The sequence below is a fragment of the Peromyscus californicus genome, unplaced genomic scaffold (assembly GCF_007827085.1).
Source record: "Peromyscus californicus insignis strain IS unplaced genomic scaffold, ASM782708v3 Scaffold_7__1_contigs__length_154581171, whole genome shotgun sequence".
NCBI lineage: Eukaryota > Metazoa > Chordata > Mammalia > Rodentia > Cricetidae > Peromyscus > Peromyscus californicus.
Window position 1 is genome coordinate 2,614,755 of NW_026294595.1, and position 24,554 is coordinate 2,639,308.

Genomic DNA, 24,554 nt, shown 5'->3' on the forward strand with positions numbered 1-24,554 from the left:
CCTTTCACCTAAGTTCTAATATCCCTCTCCCTAAATGTATCCCCAGGCAATGGGCCATTTCTAGTTTCCTAGTTTCCATACATACAAAACAAAATAAATGAACCTAGGATATGAAACTTCATATAAAAGAGAACATGAGTCTTTTGTCTTCTTTGACTTGGGTAACCTCACTCAACTTAATTTTTTCATACATTTACCTGTAAATATCATGGTTTTGTTTTCTTTTTATGTACCACACTTTTTTTCATTTTCCATTTGTTAGTTCATAGACTTCTAAGTTGATTCCATTTCCTAGCTACTGAGAATATAGCAACAGTGAACATGGTTGTCCAAGTGTCCGTGTAGTAAGATATAAATTCTTCTGTGTATATTACTGGGAGTGACATAGCTGGGTCATATGGAAGATCTATTTCTAGTCTTTGAGAAACACCCACACTCATTTCCAGAGTGACAGCATTATGTATTAATTTACATACCCATTTTTAAAATTCAAAAAAATTAACCTGGTGGTAATGGCTCATGCCTTTAATCCCACCACTTTGGAGGCAATGGCAGGTAGATCTCTGAGTTCCATCCAGGCCAGTCTGGCCTACAGAGTAAGTTTCAGGACAGTCAGGGGTACACAGAGAAATCTTGTCTTGAAAAACCAAAAACTAAACAAACAAGCAAAATGAACTAGAGTTCTAATTGGTGTTACTCATGAAAATAAATTCAAAGTACATGGTAAAAATTAAAAATAAAATTAAACAATGCATACAGGAAAAATATGTCTTTTTTTCTTGAGAAAGGAAAAGAGTCTTTTGTATAGAAAGCCATTAAATTAGATAATAATAAAAGGTAAATGACAGGCATCATATAAAATTTTATGCTCCTCATGTTAGGACACACTGTTAAGGGGAAAACAGTGTTGAAGTGTTTGTAAAACAAACAAACAATCCCCCAAGATGAACAAAGCAATTAAGGAGAAACAAAACCTGTGACAGAGGTAAAACATGAGCTGAAAAAGTACAACTTGAAGACTCACTGCAAAACACCAAGTCATAGAATGAGTCATGTGCAGGACTGAGTTCTCAAATACAGAAAGATAGAAGACCACATCCATTACTATGAACAGACTCTCCTGATGAGGATATTTCTTAGTGCTCCTTTCATATCTTGATTTCTCAAACTGTCAATAAAGGGATTCAGCATGAGTGTGACCACAGTGTACATCACAGCTACAATGACATCCTTGTTATTAGCGTTATTGGAGGAGGGGAAAAATATAACCCAATAATGGCTCCATAGTATAAAGAGGTGAGTTACATGTAGACAAGGCTTTGCAGATTCCCTGGGTGGAGGGAGTTCTCAGGATGGTGGCTCCAATGTGGTCATAAGAGACCAGAATGCATATGTATGGCAGGGTAATGATTACCACTGCTAAAGTAAGAATGACCAGCTCATTGATGGTGGTTTCTGAGCTGGATAGCTTAAGTAAGGCAGAGAGGTTGCTGTGGGATGGTCTGTATGTCAAGTGTGTTGGTCAATAAATAAATCACTGATTGGCCCAGTGGCCAGGCAGGAAGTATAGGCGGGACAAGGAGGAGAATAAAGCTGGGAAGTGGAAGGCTGAGTCGGAGACACTGCCAGCCGCCATGATGACAAACAGCATGTGAAGATGCCGGTAAGCCACGAGCCACATGGCAAGGTATAGATTTATAGAAATGGATTAATTTAAGCTATAAGAACAGTTAGCAAGAAGCCTGCCATGACCACACAGTTTGTAACCAATATAAGTCTCTGTGTTTACTTGGTCATGTCTGAGCTGCTGTGGGACTGGCAGGTGAGAGAGATTTGTCCTGACTGTGTGGCCAGGCAGGAAAACTCTAGCTACAAATGGCATCAAACGTGGTGGCAAGAGTTTCCACCTAAAACCTGAGAAAAGATTCTAAAATGGAGCTAAAAACAGCTTCCTAATTGTCTCTCTCAAATGATTGGGAATGAGGCCTCTGCAAGTGGCACAGTAAGCTGCGTGGTGGATTTAGCCTTTGCTACTACAAAACAAAAAAAAAAAAGAGGTTCCTGGGCTATACACTGCTAGGATAAAAGCATAGACCCATGAGAGCTCCCAGAGCTGGCAGTAAACCACCGCCATGTTGGGAAGCTGAGGTGGGCAGAGCCAGCAGCCACAGCTGCTGCAGTTTAAAGCAATAGATTCACAATAAGACAGATTCAGATGTAATAGTTTACAATGTGTGTAAAATATATGTAGGCTTGAAAGAGACAAAAAAGGTGATATATACAGTTATATAAACAAATACATAGTTTTAAAAAATAAAGTCTTTAAAGAGACAGTAAAATTAATACAAAAAATAAGCCACGTAAAGATGAATGTTACACAGAGAATCTAGATTGTGTTGTCTTTGGGATTTTTAACTGCAGAAAAACATTTGATCGGAAAAGATGTTGAGTTAAACCAATATGTATATTTTAAAGATACCTTGAGTTCAGAATTTGGATGTAAGGATGTGTTGCTTTGGAAAGGAGACTCTGTTTTTGTTCCCACAGAAAGCCAAAGGCTATGGATTTGTTCCAGATTAAGATACATCAGGTTTGACCAGCCAAGACCCCCTGAAAGGTCTCTGATGACACCATGGCCCAGATGATCCAACATCCAGAATGGTTTGAAGGCAACTGGCTCAGACAATACAGCCTCATGGACTATTCCATAATCCTAAAATTTTCTTTGTGTCCCCATAAGATACAGCGCCCCCCTCCAGCAGGAAGTAGTAAGAGAAGCTACGCCCAAATTCCCAAATTATATGTAATTTTACTTTATTAAGGTTAAAACCTTCCTTTTTGAAAAAAAAAAAGAGGAAGTGCTGTGGGATGGTCTGTATGTCAAGTGTGTTGCTGATTGGTCAATAAATAAATCACTGATTGGCCAGTGGCCAGGCAGGAAGTATAGGCGGGACAAGGAGGAGAATAAAGCTGGGAAGTGGAAGGCTGAGTCAGAGACACTGCCAGCTGCTGTGATGACAAACAGCATGTGAAGATGCCGGTAAGCCATGAGCCATGTGGCAAGGTATAGATTTATAGAAATGGATTAATTTAAGCTGTAAGAACAGTTAGCAAGAAGCCTGCCATGACCATACAGTTTGTAAGCAATATAAGTCTCTGTGTTTACTTGGTTGGGTCTGAGCGGCTGTGGGACTGGCAGGTGAGAGAGATTTGTTCTGACTGTGGGCCAGGCAGGAAAACTCTAGCTACAGAGAGGTCATAGAAAAAGTGGTTAGACAGTGTTGTTTCTAAAGAGAGAGAGAGACAAGCAAAGAGAAGAGTGTGCATAAGGCTGTTGGTAGAGGGAAATACCCAGGACACTATCACTAGCAGGACATAGAGGCTCTGGCTCATGATGGTAGTGTAGTGAAAAGGGTGACAGATGGCCACATATCTGTCACAGGCCATGGAGGTCAGAAGGAAATTGTCAATACACCCAAACAGTAAGAAAAAAATGTATCTGGGAAACACACCCAGCATATGAGATCTACTGACTGTGTGTCAGCATATTCATGAGCATCTTGGGAGCTGTGACTGATGAGAAAGAGATGTCTGTGAAGGCCAAGTGGCTGAGGAAGAAGTACATGGGGGTGTGGAGGTGAGAGTCCAGCCTGATGAGCAGGATGATGAGCAGGTTCCCCAGCACTGTGGTCAGGCACATGGCCAGGAACAGGGCAGAGTACATGCCTTGGTCCTCTGGCCAGATGGGGAGCCCGAGGAGGATGAACTCAGACATGCTGCTCTGGTTATTCTTCATCATCTTCTCTTTAGCTAGAGACGAAAAACAATGATATGGAGGAAGCGGAGGTCATTGCATCTATTACAGAATAATAGCATGTCTTTTAACTAGCAAGGTTGTATACTCTAACTGGAATATCTTGAGGTTTTTGCCACATTGTTGGGTTAGTGATTGTGTGGCTAAATGTGTTATTTGCCTGTCTAGAAGCCAACTCAAATTGTCTTAGAGGAAAAAAAAAAAAAAAAGGGAAGCACCAGAGTATCAGATTTCTTCAAGTTCAACCAAAAGGGAGGCTAGTCCATGGGGAAAAAAATCTGAGATTTCAAATAAGAGTGCAAGGCAGAGTCAGTAAGGAACAAATAGAAATCCAGCAGATGATGTCCAATTGCTGGTTGGGCTGGCTTACACTCCCCAGCCCACCCTGGGCCCTCTGAAATACTTCTCAGCTATGCTTTATTTTCGGTTAACATGAGAATAACTATTAGTTGTGTGAAGCTCCAAAATATCAGAATCTACAGATTTTATGTGAATAGTACATACAGCAGGCCAAACTTGGGAGTTCCATAAGCTAGTGACACACCTGGGATACTCCATCAATTCTTCCTTTTATTCTTCCTTTCCTATTCAACAGTTCAATCTTCCATCACTGGATACAGGAAAAAGGGGGTGTGCATCTCTTTCACACACACTTAAGAATCTTCTGTATACAGTCTCTCAGCTCAAGCTGGACCATTCTCATTCAAGCGCATAGAATCCCCAGAAATCCTTGATTTTACCAGTCACATCCAGAATCTACCAGAGAAGAGGTTCTTTGTGAATGTATATCTGGAATAAACCTGTAATAAGCTCTCCTTTACAGTGATTTGCAAGCTTGGTTTCTCACTAATGATTCTTAACTAATTTTTTTTTATGTATTCTAACATTTCTTATAATTTGTAAATATGATCATTCTTCCTCCTTCTCTTTCATATTTGTTGACTTTAGACCTACCCATTGTCACAATCATTTCATATTCAGGAAATAAAACATCTGAAACAGCTGCTAACATACAGACTCCATATTCTCTCACAAAATTATTCACTCTGAATGTGTTGATTTTTGAGAATCACATAATCATCTTGTGTTGGTGAAATTATTATGGCCACTCCACATAGTTAAAAGGGAGGTTTATTTTGTGGGGTAACTTACAAGTGAAGGGATAGTTTACAGGGTCTGGGAAACCATTTCTTTGAAGCGTTAACTAAAGATTACAGTAAAATATGAACAAGTATAAACCATTTTACCTAATTGAAGTATGTTTAAAATTCACATATTACTATCCTACTATATTAAAAGTCCTCTATGTGATGCTGTTATGGAGATGGTCCAAATCAGCAATTAGGCTGAATATTCCTGAGGCCAACAGAGGCAGCACCATGTATTGTTTCACATACACCTGAGAAAGATCTTGCTTATATTCTAGCATCACCTGAAGGATATCTGATTAGACTGATTGTATTAACAACCAAGACAAACCCTGTGAAAATTCTCTGTGATCTGTGAATTCTACTGAAAGTTATACTAAGCAGCAGCACATGGGATCAAAGGTTTAGACACAAGAATGCATCACTGAAATAGCATTCTACATGGCTAAAATTGTAATCCATGTAGTATTTCCCAAAGCAAGGGAGGAATAAATCATAGTGCTGGTGCACAAAAACTTTGCTCTCCTGGCCACATAGCAGAAGCCGAACAGTCGAGAAGCAAGGGCAGTGGTAGGGAAAGCATTCCACTGTAAACTAGCTGAAATCAGAAGATGACAGAGACCAGCATCCCTGGGGACCATTGTGTAGGAAAGCTGATTCAGGGACAGCTTACATAGGAGATGAGTAAGATGCCAGGTAGGTGGGTGCTGTTATGGAGATGGACTACACTTTGTTATGTTACTTATTTCAAAATAATAAAAACTAATTATCTCAATGAAAATGGTAATAGCTGTTTGCTGGAGATGTGGGTTGTTTGTAATAGTTTGTTATATGTTAATAAGTAACATTTGTAAGTTTTTAAGTTCTTTTGCACACTAATACATGCAATGTGTGTGTGTAGAATAAATTTCTAAAAATGGAATTAGATAGCATTTATATTCATGATTTTATAATTGTCCAATTATAAAAAATAAAGAGACAAGGAATTCTATTCCTACATATTCTTTAAAGCAATCTTTAATATAAGAATCTTTCTCATGAAAATTATTTCTATAAAAAACATGCTTGGAGAGTACAGAACAAGGGCATTTGAGGATCAGAGAAAATTCAAAGCTATAGTCACATGGAAAAGATACGAATTAGAGAACTCTCAGGAAGCCTGCATATATAAGATCTTTTCTGCCACATTAGAAATCATCATTCTGTTCTCAGAAACAGGGCCAAGCAAAAGTCTAAGTAAAGATTTTTAGGTGCTTGCCACCTGGTATTAATTGAAACAGAATCAGTGGGAATTTGAATAGTTATTGCACTAACTTAGGTATAAAATAATTGCCCTTTCGATGTGAACTGTTGTAGTACAGAAGAATAAAATTATATTGATTTAGTACAAAATTTGAGAAAATACCCAAGAAGATGATGGGAGTCAAAGAAAAGCAAAGGGATGTATGCCCTACCTTTTCATCTCAAAATTAGATATAAAATCAGAGAGAATCTATTTGCATGCAAATTCGCTTTCACCCTACTCTTTCCAATTTTGAACAGATGATTAGGGTAAGTTATTCTGCAAGGATCTATCTTTCCTAGTGTGTCATCAAAAGAGGTAGGCCCTAGGGAGAAGTAATGCACACTGCATGCCCATACACATAAGGACATCCAAGTTTGCACAGTTATCCTACTTCTTATAAATTCTATTTCCACTCTGACATGGGCCTTTGATGATAAGCACAGACACCTTATACACAGGATGTGGAGGCTTCTTCCATTTCTTTATGAAATGTAGAGAATATAGTGAAACTGGCAGAGTCTGCAAGGGGCTTGATGATCCACTGTGAGCAACAGCAGATTTTCAGCATGCAGCCCGCTGTGACAGATACATGGATACACAGTTGTTTGTGGCTCTGAGAAATCAGTGTTGGTTTTAATCTTTTAGTCAATGATGAGGGCCTGGAGGTGATCCTCTATGCCTGGCTCCTGATTAGGGACAAGCTACGTATGATTGCATCATTACCTTGGGCTTCTCCGTGATAGGACTGTTTGCTGAAGAAGACACAAGAGATTTCACCTTGGAGGAATTGTGATTATAAGTGCAAGGCAACTAACAGGTGATGAACAAAGGTTATCACTTGCCATTTGAAGGAAAAACTATGGGTTTTGAGTTTCTTGTGCTATGAAAAAAATATAAACAGACTGCTACTGTGCTTTCTCCCATATGTGAAAACTGAAAGAAAAAGATACCTTGAAAATCAAATACAGTCTACTAGGGAAGAGAGCAGGTCAAGATATTGAGATGATAACAGATGTAAACAGAGCAGGTTAACTTCATCAAAGCGCTACGTGTGTGTAGGACAAAGTCACAATGAAACCCATTACTTTGTACATTGATGTGATTCAATATTTTAATAAGAATATATTTTACAGCAATCTGCTTAAAGAAGTGAAGTTAAAAACCCTTGTCTTGAACAAATGCAGTTTCACAAGGGCTCAATTTTAAAATGCATTATGGAAAGCAATACATTTGAATGAAGGGCAGAGAAGTATCTTTTTACATTTTAAAAAATACCTGACAGCCGGTTACTGTACATCCCTGCATGTGTGAATCAATTCAGATTGCCAAGACTTCCCAAGACCCTGGCAGCTACTGCTCAGCTCACATCTAAAGAGGCTGAACATCAGGATGCACAGTGTATGTGCAATCACAATACCCCCTGGAATGCTTTGGAAAGTCTCTCACTATTGTTTCACAGAACTTCACCTTCCCAGCACTCAGAGATCTACAATAGGGGTTTTGTTTACCAATTGAATCAATATTTAAATGTCTTTTACAGAAAACTAATCTTGTTTCAATATGTGAACAGGCTCAGACACTTGGAGGGAAAAAAGTTATGTACTTAGTTACCTTCACACAAACAACTAAAATGGAATGGGAATGGAACAGAGGCTACAAACAGAAGGACAGAGTCAGAGGGATGTTGGCTAAGAGGTAGATGACAGATAAATGGAAAAATTGCTTCTGATTACATGGTAAGGTGGTAAGTCTGGTAATAAGAAAATACTGTGTGTTTCAAACAGATGAGAAAAAGAATTCTGAGTATTTCCATCATAAGCATGTGAAAAATGAGGAATTAAACATAATTGTCATGATTTGAACATATGAACTGTATACATGTATAAAAACAATACATGGTATTGAGTAACCACACAACATTTGCTGCCAGTTAAAATTAAAAATAACAAGTGGAAATTAATTAAAACAAAAGCATAGCTACTTTTAAATTAAAGTTATTCAAAAAAAGAACACTAGCTAAATTATAAAATTAAATGCAAATAACAGCATGAATTAGTCAAACTGAAGAAATATTAGCATTTTTAAGAAAGAAAAAAGAAAGTCTTTACTACTTAAGAGCTTTAACATATCAAAAAACAATGAAAGCAGTGAAGACATGAAATCACAATTATGGGAAAGGGTTCTATATGAATAGGGAGAATGTGTGGATATGTATGTGAAGAAAATCTGTGCAGGACTATCAGGATCAACAAGACAAATAAAGAAAGGAAGGAAAGAAGAAAGGAAGGAAAAGAATAGGGAGATTTCAAACTACATACACGGTAAAGTGTGCCTAAAAAGACAATGCCCCGAATCATTAACAAACAGCTTTTTCCAGAGGAGATGACACATGTAGAGAGTGGGGAGATATCAACTCCCCTTAGTGAAGCAGAAAAAGCTAATCACATGGAAAAAGTTGCTCTTGCAAGCATATTCCTTAAAGCTCCTTTCATATCCCTATTCCTCAGACTGTAGATAAAGGGATTCAGCATGGCTGTGACCATAGTGTACAACACAGCCACAATGACATCTTTGTCATTAGTGTTGTTAGATGAGGGGACAAAATATAGCCCAATAATGGCTCCATAATAGAGAGAAACCACAGAGAGGTGAGAGCCACATGTGGATAAGGCTTTGCAGATTCCTTTGATGGAGGGAGTTCTCAGGATGGTGGCTCCAATGCGGCCATAAGAACCCAGAATGCATATGAATGGCACAGTAATGACTAGTGATCCCACAATGAGGATGACCAGCTCATTGATGGAGGTGTCTGAGCTAGACAACTTAATTAAAGCAGAGAGATCACAGAAGAAGTGGTGGAGAGTGTTAGTTCTAAAGAAAGAGAGATGAGCTAGGAGAACAGTGTGAACAAGGGCACCAGCAAAGGATAAGAACCAGGATGCAATGACTAGTAAGATACAGACACTCTGACTCATGATTCTGGTGTAGTGGAGAGGGTGGCAGATGGCCACATATCTGTCATAGGCCATAGAGGTCAGAAGAAAGCTGTCAAGATCTGCAAAAAATAGGAAAAAATACACTTGGGAAATGCACCCAGCATATGAGATGGACTGACTGTGTATCAGCATATTCATGAGCATCTTTGGAGATGTGACTGATGAGAAAGAGATGTCTGTGAAGGCCAAGTGGCTGAGGAAGAAGTACATGGGGGTGTGGAGGTGAGAGTCCAGCCTGATGAGCAGGATGATGAGCAGGTTCCCCAGTACTGTAATCAGGTACAAGGCCAGGAAGAGGGCAGAGTACATGCCTTGGTCCTCTGGCCGGATGGGGAGCCCCAGGAGGATGAACTCAGATGCACTACTCTGATTCCTTGTGCTCCTCATCTTCTACTGAAAATGAAAAAGATATGGAAATGTGAGAACAGGAAATATTATGATTAGGGCACAGTGAAAGCCATGTTTTTAATTAGTGTATTCACTTTATCTGAAATTCTCAAACTTTTGAACAGTAATGGGAAGTTGGAGACTTAGAAACCAGTTCAACATGTTTTGGGGAACTTGGAAATATCATAACAATTATCAGATAAGAAAAGATCAGCTTTGAGAAGCTTCAGAATCCCAAATAGAATTCTGAGATAGGGAATGAAGTGAAAGGTCAGATCAGCCATTAATTCATAGCAAAGCTAGTCAATAACATATAATAGTTTGCTAACCTCTTGACCCTCTTCACAGCTTTAGAGGCATATTGGCTAATGTTTTGTATCTGGGGCTGTATTGAAATTGAAAGAACTGAGAGGGCAGCTATAAAGCTATAATATATGATTTAGAGACTTAAAGGCATAGCTCTATATCAATGACTTGAAATAACATATGACATGTCTTCTACACACCCTTCACACCTTCCAGATTCTAATATCTCCAGTGGTCTGACTCTCTTTCTAAAGAAGTCCTCATGGAATATGTATAAAAAGTCTCTGTCTCCTTCAAGTTTTCTTGTGTGTTCTCTCAACCAAAACCTCATTTTGCTTTTTCAGGTTTTGTAGGATAACAGGAAATATTTAATTACACTAGCCGCATCTGGAATCTGCCAAGAAATCACTTTTTCCCTGTCTAATGTATTCCAATAACCTCCATTTTCACTGGTCTTAATCCAGATTTATTTTGCTAATGACTCTTAAGTGGTATTCTTTGTTGCATTTCTATCATTTCATTTATTATTTTCACCCTCTTTACCAGTTGAAAACAGAACTGTTCATATGAACATTCACAAAATAATAGTAAATAAAACATACTAATTTGTCTATTAAAACATAGGTCCACATTTCATAAAGAAAATCAATCTAAATATCTTCATGTTTGAAAGCTCAATTTGAACTATTCACTCATAGGGGAAGGGGAATTAAAGTTTTTGTTACTACTCCAATTCTGCCATCTTTATTGAAATGATCTTTAAAATCTCTACATTTTCCAGGCCACTCTATAAATTCTCTAGTGTGATTTTCCCCAGGATTAATTATTCATTCAATTTTATTGCCCATCACGACATCTGTAAAAATCAGTTTTTCATAATTAGCCATTTTTTGAACATTGAGTTTCATTATTTTTGCAATTTCCAGTATTACAACAAGAATCATTATTCAATATCTTTTTACATAAGCATGTATGACAATTCCCTGAAGTAGAATTAAGGGTCTATAAATTTGCATGATTTTAATAGACAGCTAAACACAGGAGGCTGCAGTTGGTGGGGAAGGCTATTCTTACATGTTCTGTGAATGAAATCATGATAGTTGAGTGTTTGGAGAGGGCAGGGCTTGGGCATTGGGGGAACAGAAGAAATTCAAGACCATGGTAAGTCTGGTAAGGTCTATGGAGTTGGATTATTATTGAAGAGCAGGGATACATAAGACTGTTTATGCTACAATAGAAAGTTTCAATTCTCCATTCAAAGAATTAGTACATGCAAGGCAAGTTTTGAGTAAAGAAATACCTGAGTGCTTTTAGTATTATACTATTTAGTCAGTATAAATGGGGTTACAGCAAAACCAGGTATCAGAGGGACCTGAACAGGAGGCTGTTGCCACAGTTGAGATACAATATATTCACCGTATACACCTGAGTTTGTCAGTGGAGATGCATACAGTTACAGAAATTTGGAATAAAATTTGGAAGAAACCTAGCATGACTTGATGGAGGTTAAAGACACACAAAGAAACTGTGCATCCCCCTTCTTCTCCTGAATTAGGCACTATATGAGTTTGAGATAAATTGTTCTACATGGGGCTACTGTGCTATCCTCTCCTCTCAAACTTTAGATAGATACTCTATTCATGGTAAGTAACTACTAGAAATATGGTGTGCAGAAGAAGAGCCTAGAGAGAGTAGGACACAATGCACACACACTCAAACACTCAATCACTGAGGGCAAATACTCCCCCTGCTTTGGCATGGCTCCCTTAGATGATAAACACAGATACCTTCAACTTCAAGGCACGAGAAGATCCCTCCATTTCCCTCTAGGAGGCCTGGGAGACAGTGTAATAAGTATGATCTCTAAGGGACAAAAGGTTCCATGGTAGCAGTCAGAATCCTCATCAGCCTAGAACAAAACAAAGTTAGATATACCAATGAACATATGCCTGCAGCTCTTGAGAATTTGTAATGAATTCTAATTTTACAAAAGATAGAGAGGATCCCAGGGGATAACGCTGCCATCATGAGTCTAAATTAAAGCCAAGGTATAATTGCTGCTTTTCCCTTGCCTCCTTGGGGAAACAACTACTTGTTGAAGAAGTAAAAAAGAGATTGCTCATCTTTTGAGGAATAAAGCTAATAGCAACAAGGAAGCCTGTAGTAACTTTGAGGGCCACAAAACTTTTAGCATCTTATTTATCTTGGGTGAAATAAACTAAGAGGTGGCTGAGTGTGGTAACCAAAGTTCAGAATCCCATGACACTGCAAAGGGACACAAGTACACTTATACCATCATTCTGAATGGAAGGGTAAAGTGCTCATATCTCACCATCACGCATAACATGAGGAACAGAGCCTGGTTCCAAAGTCAGTGGGGTTGGTGTTACATGGATGCAGTTTTCACATGTCCAGAAGACTGCCATCAGTACAACTCTCCACTCAGTCCCCTACAAAATCCATTCCGAATCAATCCTTATACCCCCAGTTCATAACAACAGAAACATGGAAATCTAAGTTCAACAGTGTGTGGTATTTTTATTGAAACAAAATGTTTTTGTTCATTCTTTGAGAATTTAATAATCCACACAATATATTTTGATTGTATTAGTGTCCTTGCCCCTTGCCCTGGCTCCTCTACCCTAACTCTCCCAGATTCACTCCCATCCCTTCCAAATTTCTGTCCTCTGCTTTTATTATTTTTATAACCCAGGTCAAGTTTATGTTGTCCACATACTCCCAGGGTTGGCAACATCCACTGGAGCTTAGTGGAACAGCAGAAGCCACACCCTTAAAGAAAAGTTACTCACCCTCCCCCAGAAGCCATCAACTATCAATAGCTCCTATGGGACTCATGACATAATAAATTTGGGGAAGCAATTACAGGCCATAGCAATCATCTGTTGGGGGATGGCAATCATTGAAGAGAGACCTGTAACAATAAAGCAAAAAAAAATTTATGTATGTCTTTTTTTAATGGAATTTATGTCCTGTACTGAAATATATTTGTTGAATCCCTAAACTTTGCTGGTCTTGCATTTGTTTGGGTATGAAATGTCCCCCCAAAGACTCATATTTAAGGATAAGTCTTCCACTTGCTGATCCAATGATTAAGAGATGATTGTATCTTAATGGCTCAGAGACAATTAGTAAATGAAATCATAATTTGAATAAACTGTAGAAAGTAAGAGAAAGTGTAGTTGGAACAAAATCAGAAGAATAGTGTTGTGGAATATTAGTTGAAGATGTGTTACATTGTTTATGATGGGGAACATTTATTTGATGATGCAAAGATCTGCTGCATTCTTTTTGTTGCATTTGTTTAACTCTGTGAAGCTGTGCTACTTTGCCTGTCTAAAATACATAATTTGTCTAATAAAGAACTGAATGGCCAATAGCAAGGCAGGAGAAAGGTTAGGCAGGGCTGGCAGGCAAAGAGAATAAATAGAAGGAGAAAAAAGAGAAGATCTAGAAGCAAGAGAAGGAGGAGGAGGACCTCAGGGAGCCACCCACTCAGTCATACAACAAGCCACAGAAGAGGTAAAGAAACATAAAAGCCCAGAGGCTAGAGGTAGATGGGATAATTTTAGTTAAGAAAAGCTGGCTAGAAACAGGCCAAACTAAGGTCACCAGGCATTCATAAGTAATAGTAAGACTTCTTATGATTACTTTTGGAGCCGGATGGTGGGCTATTCAAAGAGAAAAGAACAAAATATATTGGTATCCAATGTAAGACTTGAATATCCACCTAGGTAGGGCCCAAGAAAGGGGGGGGGGATATAGCTCCTTTAAGAAACCCTGCCTTACAGCAGAGCACTTAAACAACCTTTTCCATGCTAAATAGAGACAAAAATTTAAGTAAAAAATGTCTGCCACAGTGCAAGGCAATGGCATTCCATAGCTGGGGGATTGAATATAGTTCTGGGTCAAACACACCTCCAACTAGGCTGTGAGCTTTAGGCTTGGCTTTCACTGACTGAGAAGTGGGTGGAGCCAGCTGTTAGAGCAGCATAGGGGACCCAGCTGTAGATTAGCAGTTAAAGGCTAAACGATATGTAACAAAGGTAGTCCAGATGGGAAAAAAACTCTAACAGGTTTCAGTGTGTTTTACAATGTGTGTAGGCTTAAGAAAGAAAGAATATGGGTATAAAAGGTCATAGAAAGAAATAAGTAGTTTAAAAATAATAAAAGAGAGTAAAAATAACATAAAGGAAAAAGTCACATAAGATGGGAAATACATAAGAATTCTGGACCTTGTATGTTATTGTGTGATTTTTTAAATTTTTTGCTGATAAACAAAGGACAACTGCTAAGAGACATGGGATTGAAAGAGGGACTGGTGAAATAAAAGAGCCTATATACTTTAGGAATGCCTTAAATTTAAAAGGGAAGTTAAAAATTTATTTGTCAAATGGAATTTAAAGATGGTTTAGAGAAGAGGTCTTACTGGTATTTCCACAGGAAAGAAGAGGCTGTGCTTTCCTTCCAGGTTAATATGGATCAAGTTTGATCAAGGGAGACCTCCTAAATGTTGACAGATAATATATATGAACAAAGGTTACCACTGTTGGTGGGAATGCAAACTTGTACAGCCACTCTGGATCAGTATGGTGGTTTCTCAGAAAACTGGGAATAAGTCTTCCTCAAAACCCAGCTATACCACTCTTGGGCATATATCCAAGGAATGCTCAATCTTACCACAAGGACACATGCTCAACTATGTTCATATCAGCATTATTCATAATAGCCTGAACCTGGAAACAACCTAGATGCCCCTCAACTGAATAATGGATAAAGAAAATGTGGTATATTCACAGTGGAGTACTACTTAGCAGTAAAAAACAATGATATCATGAATTTTGCAGGCAAATGGATGGAACTAGAGAATATCATCTTGAGTGAGGTAATCCAGACTCACAAGGACAAACATAGTATGTACTCACTCATAAGTGGATACTAGATGTGAGGGAAGGGATTGCCAGAATGCAACCCACAACTCCAGAGAGTCTAGCTAACAGGAAAAGACCCTAGGAGGGAGACATGGATGACCCTGCAAAGGAGTAGTGAATGAGATCTACATGAGTGGCCTGGGTGTGTGGGGGTGGTGGAGGCAGATGGCAAAGCATGGGGGGGTATGAGAACATAATTAAATGGGAGGGTCAACCTGGAACAGGGACAGTGTGGGAGGAAGATACCATGATAGATGAGGTCAGGGTGGGAATAGGAACAGACAGGGTTCTGGGGAGGCTCTCAGGAATCCACAAGGATGACCCCACCTTGATCTGCTGGCAGTGGTCCAGAAAGTGCCTGGACTGGTCTACTCTGGTGACTGGTCTAGTGAATAACCTAACTGTCATCATAGAGCCTTTGTCCAGTGACTGATGGAGGCAGATGCAGAGATCCACAGCCAGGCATCAGGCTGAGCTCCAGGAATCCAATTGATGAGAGTGAGGAGGGATTCTGCAGGCATGGGACATTGAGATCATGATGGTAGGACGTGCAGAGATGATTGGCCACACTAGTGGAAGTCCATGAATTGTGGACTAATGGCTGTGGAGCCCCCATGGGACTGGACTAGGCCCTCTGGATACAGAAGATGGTTGTATGGCTTGAACTGTTTGGGGGGCACCCAAGCAGGGGGATCGGGATCTGTCCCTGGTGCATGGGCAGGCTTCTGGGAATCTGGTGCCTGTGTTGTGATGCCTTTCACAGCCTTGGTGCAGTGGAAAGGGGCTTGGACCTGCCTAGGCTCAGTATGCTGGGCTCTGCTGACTCTCCATAGGGGATCTTGATTTGGGGGATATGGGGATGTGGGTTGGCTTGGGAGAGAGAGCTGGAGGTGGAAGGTGGGAGGAGGGGAAATCTGTGTGTGGTATGTGAAGTGAGTAGAAATTTTCTTAATAAAGAAAAATGAGAAAAAAACAACCCTGAACCTCTGAAGTGGAGAAGTGTTCCCCTTGCTCCACATCCTCTCCAACATAAGCTGTCTTCAGTATTTTTGATCTTAGCCATTCAAACAGGTGTAAGATGGTATCTCAGAGTTGTTTGGATTTGCATTTCCCTGATGACTAAGGATGTTGAGCAATTCCTTAAGTGTCTTTCAGCCATTTGAGATTGTTCTGTTGAGAATTCTCTGTAGCCTATTTTTTAATTGAATTGTTCAGTATTTTTAAGTCTAGCTTTTTGAGTTCTTTATATAATTTGGGATCAGCTCTTTGTCAGATGTGAGGTTGGTAAAGATCTTTTCCCATTCTGTAGGCTGTCACTTTGTCTTCTTGACCATGTCCTTTGCTCTACAAAAGCTTCTCAGTTTCAAGAGGTCCCATTGATTAATTGTTGTTCTCAGTGTCTGTGCTACTGGAGTTATATTTAGAAAGTGATCTCCTGTGCCAATGCGTTCCAGACTACTTCCTACTTTCTCTTCTATCAAGTCCAGTGTAACTGGATTTATGTTGAGGTCTTTGATCCACTTCAACTTGAGTTTTGTGCATGGTGAGAGATATGGATCTATTTGCAATCTTCTACATGTTGACATCCAGTTATGCCAGCACCATTTGTTGAAGATGCTTTTTTTCCATTGTACAGTTTTGGCTTCTTTGTCAAAAATCAGATGTTCATAGGTGTGTGAATTAATGTCAGAGTCTTCAATTCAATTCCATTGGTCCACATGTCAGTTTTCATGACAGTACCAAGCTCTTTTTATTACTATATCTCTGTAATAGATCTTGAGGTCACGAACGGTGATGCCTCCAGAGGTTGCTTTATTGACAGGATTCTTTTGGCTCTCCTGGGTTTTTTTTTTTTTCAAATGAAGTTGAGTATTGTTCTTTCCAAGTCTGTGAAGAATTGTGTTGGGATTTTGATGGGGATTGCATTGAATCTATAGATTGCTTTGGTAAGATTGCCATTTTTACTATGTTAATTCTACCTATCCATGACCATGGGAGATCTTTCCATTTTCTGATATCTTCTTCAGTTTTTTTTTCTTCAGAGACTTAAAGTTCTTATCAAACAGGTCTTTCACTTGCTTAGTTAGAGTTACCCCAAGTTATTTTATATTATTTGTAGCTATTGTAAAGGGTCATGTTTCTCTGATTTCTTTCTCAGCCCATTTATCATTTGTATATAGGATGGCTACTGATTTTTTTTAGTTAATCTTGTATCCTGCCACCTTACCGAAGGAGTTTATCAGCTGTAGGAGTTCCCGGGTAGAATTTTTGGGGTCACTTATGTATACTATCATGTCATCTGTAAATAGTGAAACTTTGACTTCTTCCTTTCCAATTTGTATCCACTTGATCTCCTTTTGTTATCTTATTGCTCTAGCTAGAACTTCAAGTACTATGTTGAATAAGTACAGGGAGAGTGGACAACCTTGTCTTGTTCCTGATTTTAGTGGAATTGCTTTGAGTTTCTCTCCATTTAATTTGATGTTGACTGTCAGCTTGCTGTAAATTGCCTTTATTTTGTTTAGGTATGTTCCTTGTATTCCTGATCTCTCTAGAACCTTTATCATGAGGGGGTGTTGGATTTTGTCAAAGGCTTTTTCAGCATCTGATGAGATGATCATGTGGGTTTTTTTCCTTTCAGTTTGTTTATAGGTGTATTACTTGACAGATTTTCATATGTTGAACCATTCTTGCATCCCTGGGATGAAGCCTACTTGGTCATGGTGGATAATGTTTTTGATGTGTCCCTGGATTCGGTTAGCCAGTATTTTATTGAGTATTTTTGCATCAATGTTCATGAGGGAGATAGGTCTGTAATTCTCTTTCTTTGTTGCATCTTTGTGTGGTTTGGGTATCAGGGTAACTATAGCCTCATAAAAGAATTTGGTAATGTTCCTTCTGTTTCTATTGTGTGGAACAATTTGAAGAGCATTGGTATTCGCTCTTCTTTGAAAATCTGGTAGAATTCTGTGCTGAAACCATCTGGTCCTGGGCTTTTTTTGGTTGGAAGATTTTTAATGACTGTTTCCATTTCCTTAGGGGTTATTGGTCTATTTAAATAATTTACCTGGTCTTGATTTAACTTTGGTATGGGGTACCTATCCAGAAAATCATCCATTTCTTTCAGATTTTCCAATTTTGTGACGTAGAGGTTTTTGAAGTATGACCTGATGATTCTCTGGATTTCCTCATTGTCCATTGTTATGTCTCCCTTTTCATTTCTGATTTTGTTAATTTGGATGCTCTCTCTCTCCTTTTTGGTTAATTTGGATAAGGGTTTGTCTATCTTGTTGATTTTCTCAAAGAACCAACTCTTTGTTTCATTGATTCTTTATATTGTTCTCTTTGTTTCTATTTTATTGATTTCAGCCCTCAATTTGATTATTTCCTGGCATCTATTCCTCCCAGGTGAGTTTGCTTCTTCTTGTTCTAGAGCTTTCAGGAGTGCTGTTAAGTCACTGGTGTGAGATTTTGCCATCTTCTTTATGTGGGCATTTAGTGCTATGAATTTTCCTCTGAGCACTGCTTTCATGGTGTCCCATAATTTTGGGTGTGTTCTATTTTCATTTACATTGAATTTTAGGAAATCCTTAATTTCTCTCTTTATTTCTTCCTTGAACTATTGGTGATTCAATTGGGCATTATTCAGTTTCCATGAGATTGTAGGCTTTCTGTAATTTTTTGTTGAAATCTAACTTTAATCCATGGTGGTCTGATAAGAGACAGGAGGTTATTTCAATTTTTTTTTATCTGTTGAGATTTGCCTTGTGACCAAGCATGTGGTCAATTTTGGAGAAGGTTCCATGGGGTGCTGAAAAGAAGGTATATTCTTTTGTGTTAGGGTGTAATATTCTGTAGATGTCTATTAAGTCCATTTGAGTCATAATGTCTGTTAGTTCCCTTATTTCTCTGTTAAGTTTCAGTCTGGCAGACCTGTCCATTGGTGAGAATGGGGTGTTGAAGTCTCCCACTACTAGTGTATGGGGTTTGATGTGTGATTTAAGTTTTAGTAATGTTTCTTTTACAAATGTAGGTGCCCTTGTATTGGGGGCATAAATATTCAGAATTGAGACTTCATTTTGTTGGATTATCTGTGATAAATATGTAATTTCCTTCCCGATCTCTTTTGATTGATTTTAGTTTGAAGTCTATTTTATTAGATATTAGGATAGCTGCACCAGCTTGCTTCTTAAATCCATTTGATTGGAAAGTCTTTCCCCAGCCTTTTATTCTGAGGGAGTGTCTGTCTTTGATGTTGAGGTGTGTTTCTTGCACACAGCAAATGGATGGATCTTGTTTTCATATCCATTCTGTTAGCCTGTGTCTTTTTATAGATGAATTGAGATCATTGATATTAATGGATATTAATGACCAGTGATTGTTAATTCTGGTTATTTTTTGGTGGTACTGTTGTATGTTTCCCTTCTTTGGTATTTGTTGGTATGGGAATATCTATTGCCTGTGTTTTAATGGGTGTATCTAACTTCCTTAGGTTGAATTTTTCCTTCAATTTCTTTCTGTAGGGCTGGATTTGAGGAAAAATATTATTTAAATCTGGTTTTATCATGGAATATTTTGTTTACTCTGTTGATGGCAACTGAGAGTTTTGCTGGGTATAATAGTCTAGGTTGGTATCCATGGTCTCTTAGTGTCTGCATATCATCTGTTCAGGACCTTCTGGCTTTTAGAATCTCCATTGAGAAGTCAGGTGTTTTTCTTATGGGTCTGCCTTTATATGTTACTTGTCTTTTTTCCTTTGCAGCTCTAAATATTTTTTCCTTATTCTGTGTTTAGTGGTTTGATTATTATGTGGCAAGGAAATTTTTTTTTAATTTATTTTGCAATACAATTCAGTTCTACATTTCAGCCACGGATTCCCTTGTTCTCCCCCCTCCCATCCCCCTCACCTTCCCCCCAACCCCCCCCCCCATTCCCATCTCCTCCAGGGCAAAGCCTTCCCCACAGACTGAGGTCAACCTGGTAGACTCAGTCCAGGTAGGTCTAGTCCCCTCCTCCCAGGCCGAGCCAAACAATCCTGCATAGGCCCCAGGTTTCAAACAGCCAACTCATGCAATGAGAACAAGATCTGGTCCCACTGCCTGAATGCCTCCCAAACAGATCAAGCCAATCAACTGTCTCACCCATTCAGAGGGCCTGATCCAGTGGGGATCCCTCAGCCATTGGTTCATAGTTCATGTGTTTCCATTCATTTGGCTATTTGTCCCTGTGCTTTATCCAACCTTGGTCTCAACAATTCTTGCTCATATAAACCCTCCTCATTCTCGCTAATTGGACTCCCAGAGATCCACCCGGGGCCTAGTCATGGATCTCTGCATCCAGATCCCTCAGTAGTTGGATGAGGTTTCTAGCACAACAATTAGGGTGTTTGGCCATCCCATCACCAGAGTAGGTCAGTTCGGGCTGTCTCTCGACCATTGCCAGCAGTCTGTTGTGTGGGTATCTTTGTGGATTTCTGTGGGCCTCTCTAGCACTTTGCTTCTTCCTATTCTCATGTGGTCTTCATTTACCTTGGTCTCCTATTCCTTGTTCTCCCTCTCTGTTGTTGATCCAGCTGGGATCTCCCGCTCCCCCAAGCTCTGTTTCCCTCAACCGTCGCCTTTCATTACCCCCACTCATGTCCAGGCTGTTCATGTAGATCTCATTCCATTTCTCTGTCATTGGGCGATCCCTGTGTCTTTCTTGGGGTCCTGTTTTCCAGGTAGCCTCCCTGGTGATGTGAGTAGCAGACAAGTCATCCTTGTTTCATGTCTAGTATCCTGCTATGAGTGAGTACATACCATGTTTGTCTTTCTGAGTCTGGGTTACCTCACTCAGGATGATTTTTTCTAGATCCATCCATTTGTCTGCAAACCTCTTGATGCCATTGTTTTTCTCTGCTGAGTAGTATTCCATTGTGTATATGTACCACATTTTGTTTATCCATTCTTCAGTTGAAGGGCATCTGGGCTGTTTCCATGTTCTGGCTATTACAAACAATGCTGATATGAACATAGCTGAACAAGTGCTCTTATGGTGTGGTTGAGCATTCCTTGGGTATATGCCCAAGAGTGGTATAGCTGGATCTTGGGGGAGATTGATTACCAATTTTCTAAGAAAGCGCCATATTGATTTCCAAAGTGGTTGTACAAGCTTGCATTCCCACCAGCAGTGGAGGAGAGTTCCCCTAGCTCCACATCCTCTCCAGCATAAGGTGTCTTCAGTGTTTTTGATCTTAGCCATTCTGACAGGCGTAAGGTGGTATCTCAGAGTTGTTTTGATTTGCATTTCCCTGATGATTAGGGATGTTGAGCAGTTCCTTAAATGTCTTTCGGCCATTTGAGTTTCCTCTGTTGAGAATTCTCTGTTTAGTTCTATAGCCCATTTCTTAATTGGACTGTTGGGCATTTTGATGTCTAATTTCTTGAATTCCTTATATATTCTGGATATCAGTCCTCTGTCAGATGTGGGGTTGGTGAAGATCTTTTCCCATTCTGTAGGCTGTCGCTTTGCCTTGTTGACCATATCCTTTGCTCTACAAAAGCTTCTCAGTTTCAAGAGGTCCCATTGATTGATTGTTTGTCTCAGAGTCTGTGCTACTGGTGTTCTATTTAGGAAGTAGTCTCCTATGCCAATGCGTTCAAGACTACTTCCTACTTTCTCTTCTAGCAGGTTCAGAGTAGCTGGATTTATGTTGAGGTCCTTGATCCACTTGGACTTAAGTTTTGTGCACGGTGATAGATATGGATCTATTTGCAGCCTTCTACATGTTGATACCCAGTTTTGCCAGCACCATTTGTTGAAGATGCTTTCTTTTTTCCATTGTGCACTTTTGGCTTCTTTGTCAAAAATTATATGTTCATAGGTGTGCGGATTAATGTCAGGGTCTTCAATTCGATTCCATTGGTCCACATGTCGGTTTTTATGCCAGTACCAAGCTGTTTTTATTACTGTAGCTCTATAATAGAGCTTGAAGTCAGGGATCGTGATGCCTCCAGAAGTTGTGTTATTGTACAGGATTCCTTTGGCTATCCTGGGTTTTTTGTTTTTCCATATGAAGTTGAGTATTATTTTTTCCAGGTCTGTGAAGAATTGTGTTGGTATTTTGATGGGGATTGCATTGAATCTGTAGATTGCTTTTGGTAAGATTGCCATTTTTACTATGTTAGTCCTGCCTATCCATGATCATGGGAGATCTTTCCATTTTCTGACATCTTCTTCAATTTCTTTTTTCAGGGACTTAAAGTTCTTGTCATATAGGTCCTTCACTTTCTTGGTTAGTGTTACCCCAAGGTATTTTATGTCATTTGTGGCTATAGTAAAGGGTGATGTATCTCTGATTTCCTTCTCCGCTTCTTTGTCCATTGTATATAGGGGGGCTACTGATTTTTTTGAGTTGATCTTGTATCCTGCTATGTTGCTGAAGGTGTTTATAAGCTGTATCACTTCCTTGGTGGAATCTTTGGGGTCGCTCAAGTATACTATCATGTCATCTGCAAATAGGGAAAGCTTGACTTCTTCCTTTCCAATTTGTATCCCCTTAATCTCCTTATGTTGTCTTATTGCTCTGGCTAGAACTTCAAGTACTATATTGAATAAGTATGGGGAGAGTGGACAGCCTTGCCTCGTTCCTGATTTTAGTGGAATTGCTTTGAGTTTCTCTCCATTTAATTTGATGTTGGCTGTTGGCTTGCTGTAAATTGCCTTTATTATGCTTAGGTATGTTCCCTGTATTCCTGATCGCTCCAATACCTTTATCATGAAGGGGTGTTGGATTTTGTCAAATGCCTTTTCTGCATCCAGTGAGATGATCATATGTTTTTTTTCTTTGAGTTTGTTTATATGGTGTATTACATTGACGGACTTTCGTATGTTGAACCACCCTTGCATCCCTGGAATGAATCCTACTTGATCATGGTGGATAATTGTTTTGATGTGTTCTTGGAGTCTGTTTGCCAGTATTTTATTGAGTATTTTTGCATCAATGTTCATGAGGGAGATCGGTCTGTAGTTCTCTTTCTTTGTTGTATCCTTGTTTGGTTTAGGAATTAGGGTAATTGTAGCCTCGTAGAAGGAGTTTGGTAATGTTCTTTCTGTTTCTATTGTGTGGAACAATTTAGAGAGTATTGGTATTAACTCTTCTTTGAAGATCTGGTAGAATTCTGCGCTGAAACCATCTGGTCCTGGGCTTTTTTTGGTTGGGAGACTTTTAATGACTGTTTCTATTTCATTAGGGGTTATTGGGCTATTTAAATAGTTTATCTGGTCTTGATTTAACTTAGGTATGTGGTACCTATCCAGAAAGTTATCCATTTCTTTTAGGTTTTCCAGTTTTGTCGAATAGAGGTTTTTGAAGTATGACCTGATGATTCTCTGGATTTCCTCAATGTCTGTTGTTATGTCCCCCTTTTCATTTCTGATTTTGTTGATTTGGATGCTCTCTCTCTGTCTTTTGGTTAGTTTGGATAAGGGCTTGTCTATCTTGTTGATTTTCTCAAAGAACCAACTCTTTGTTTCATTAATTTTTTGTATTGTTCTCTTTGTTTCTATTTTATTGATTTCAGCTCTCACTTTGATAATTTCCTGGCATCTATTTTTCCTGGGAGACTGTGCTTCTTCTTGTTCTAGAGCTTTCAGGTATGCTGTTAAGTCTCTAGTGTGAGATTTCTCCAACTTATTTATGTGGGCATTTAGTGCTATGAATTTCCCTCTTAGTACTGCTTTCATAGTGTCCCATAAATTTGGATATGTGGTGTCTTCATTTTCATTGATCTCTAGGAAGTCTTTAATTTCTTTCTTTATTTCTTCCTTAACCCATTGGTGATTCAGTTGGGTATTATTCAGTTTCCATGAGATTGCAGGTTTTCTGTAGTTTTTGTTGTTGAAATCCAACTTTAGACCATGGTGGTCTGATAGAACACAGGAGGTTATTCCAATTCTTTTGTATCTGTTGAGATTTGTTTTGTGGCCAAGTATGTGGTCAATTTTAGAGAAGGTTCCATGGGGTGCTGAGAAGAAGGTATATTCTTTTTTGTTAGGATGGAATGTTCTGTAGATATCGATTAAGTCCATTTGAGTCATGACATCAGTTAAGTCCTTTATTTCTCTGTTAAGTTTCAATTTGGGAGATCTGTCCAGTGGTGAAAGTGGGGTGTTGAGGTCTCCCACTATTAATGTGTGGGGTTTTATATGTGATTTAAGCTTTAGTAATGTTTCTTTTACATATGTGGGTGCCCTTGTATTTGGGGCATAAATATTCAGAATTGAGACTTCATCTTGGTGGATCTTTCCTGTGATGAGTATGTAATGCCCTTCCTGATCTCTTTTGATTGATTTTAGTTTAAAGTCTATTTTGCTGGATATCAGGATGGCTACACCCGCTTGTTTCTTAAGACCGTTTGATTGGAAAGTCTTTTTCCAGCCTTTTATTTTTAGGTAGTGTCTATCTTTGAATTTGAGATGTGTTTCTTGTATGCAGCAGAAAGATGGGTCCTGCTCTCGTATCCATTCTGTAAGCCTATGTCTTTTTATAGGTGAATTAAGTCCATTGATATTGAGGGAAATTAATGACCAGTGATTGTTCATTCCTGTTATTTTTTGGTGGTGATGTGAGGGTACTTCTATACGTTGGGGTTTACTGCTGTGGCTTTATCTGTTGCCTGTGTTTTCGAG

The 24,554-nt window shown here is 39.0% G+C and overlaps 1 protein-coding gene and 1 pseudogene across 1 annotated transcript; both read right to left on the reverse strand.

The window, feature by feature from the left end:
• Window positions 1-1,104: 1,104 nt before the first annotated feature.
• Window positions 1,105-3,799, reverse strand: LOC128101785 (olfactory receptor 50-like; annotated as a pseudogene).
• Window positions 3,800-8,688: 4,889 nt separating this feature from the next.
• On the reverse strand, window positions 8,689-9,630 carry LOC128101448 (olfactory receptor 50-like). Its single transcript, XM_052724558.1, has one exon. The coding sequence runs from the start codon at window positions 9,628-9,630 to the stop codon at window positions 8,689-8,691; it is 942 nt and encodes a 313-aa protein (XP_052580518.1).
• Window positions 9,631-24,554: the final 14,924 nt, after the last annotated feature.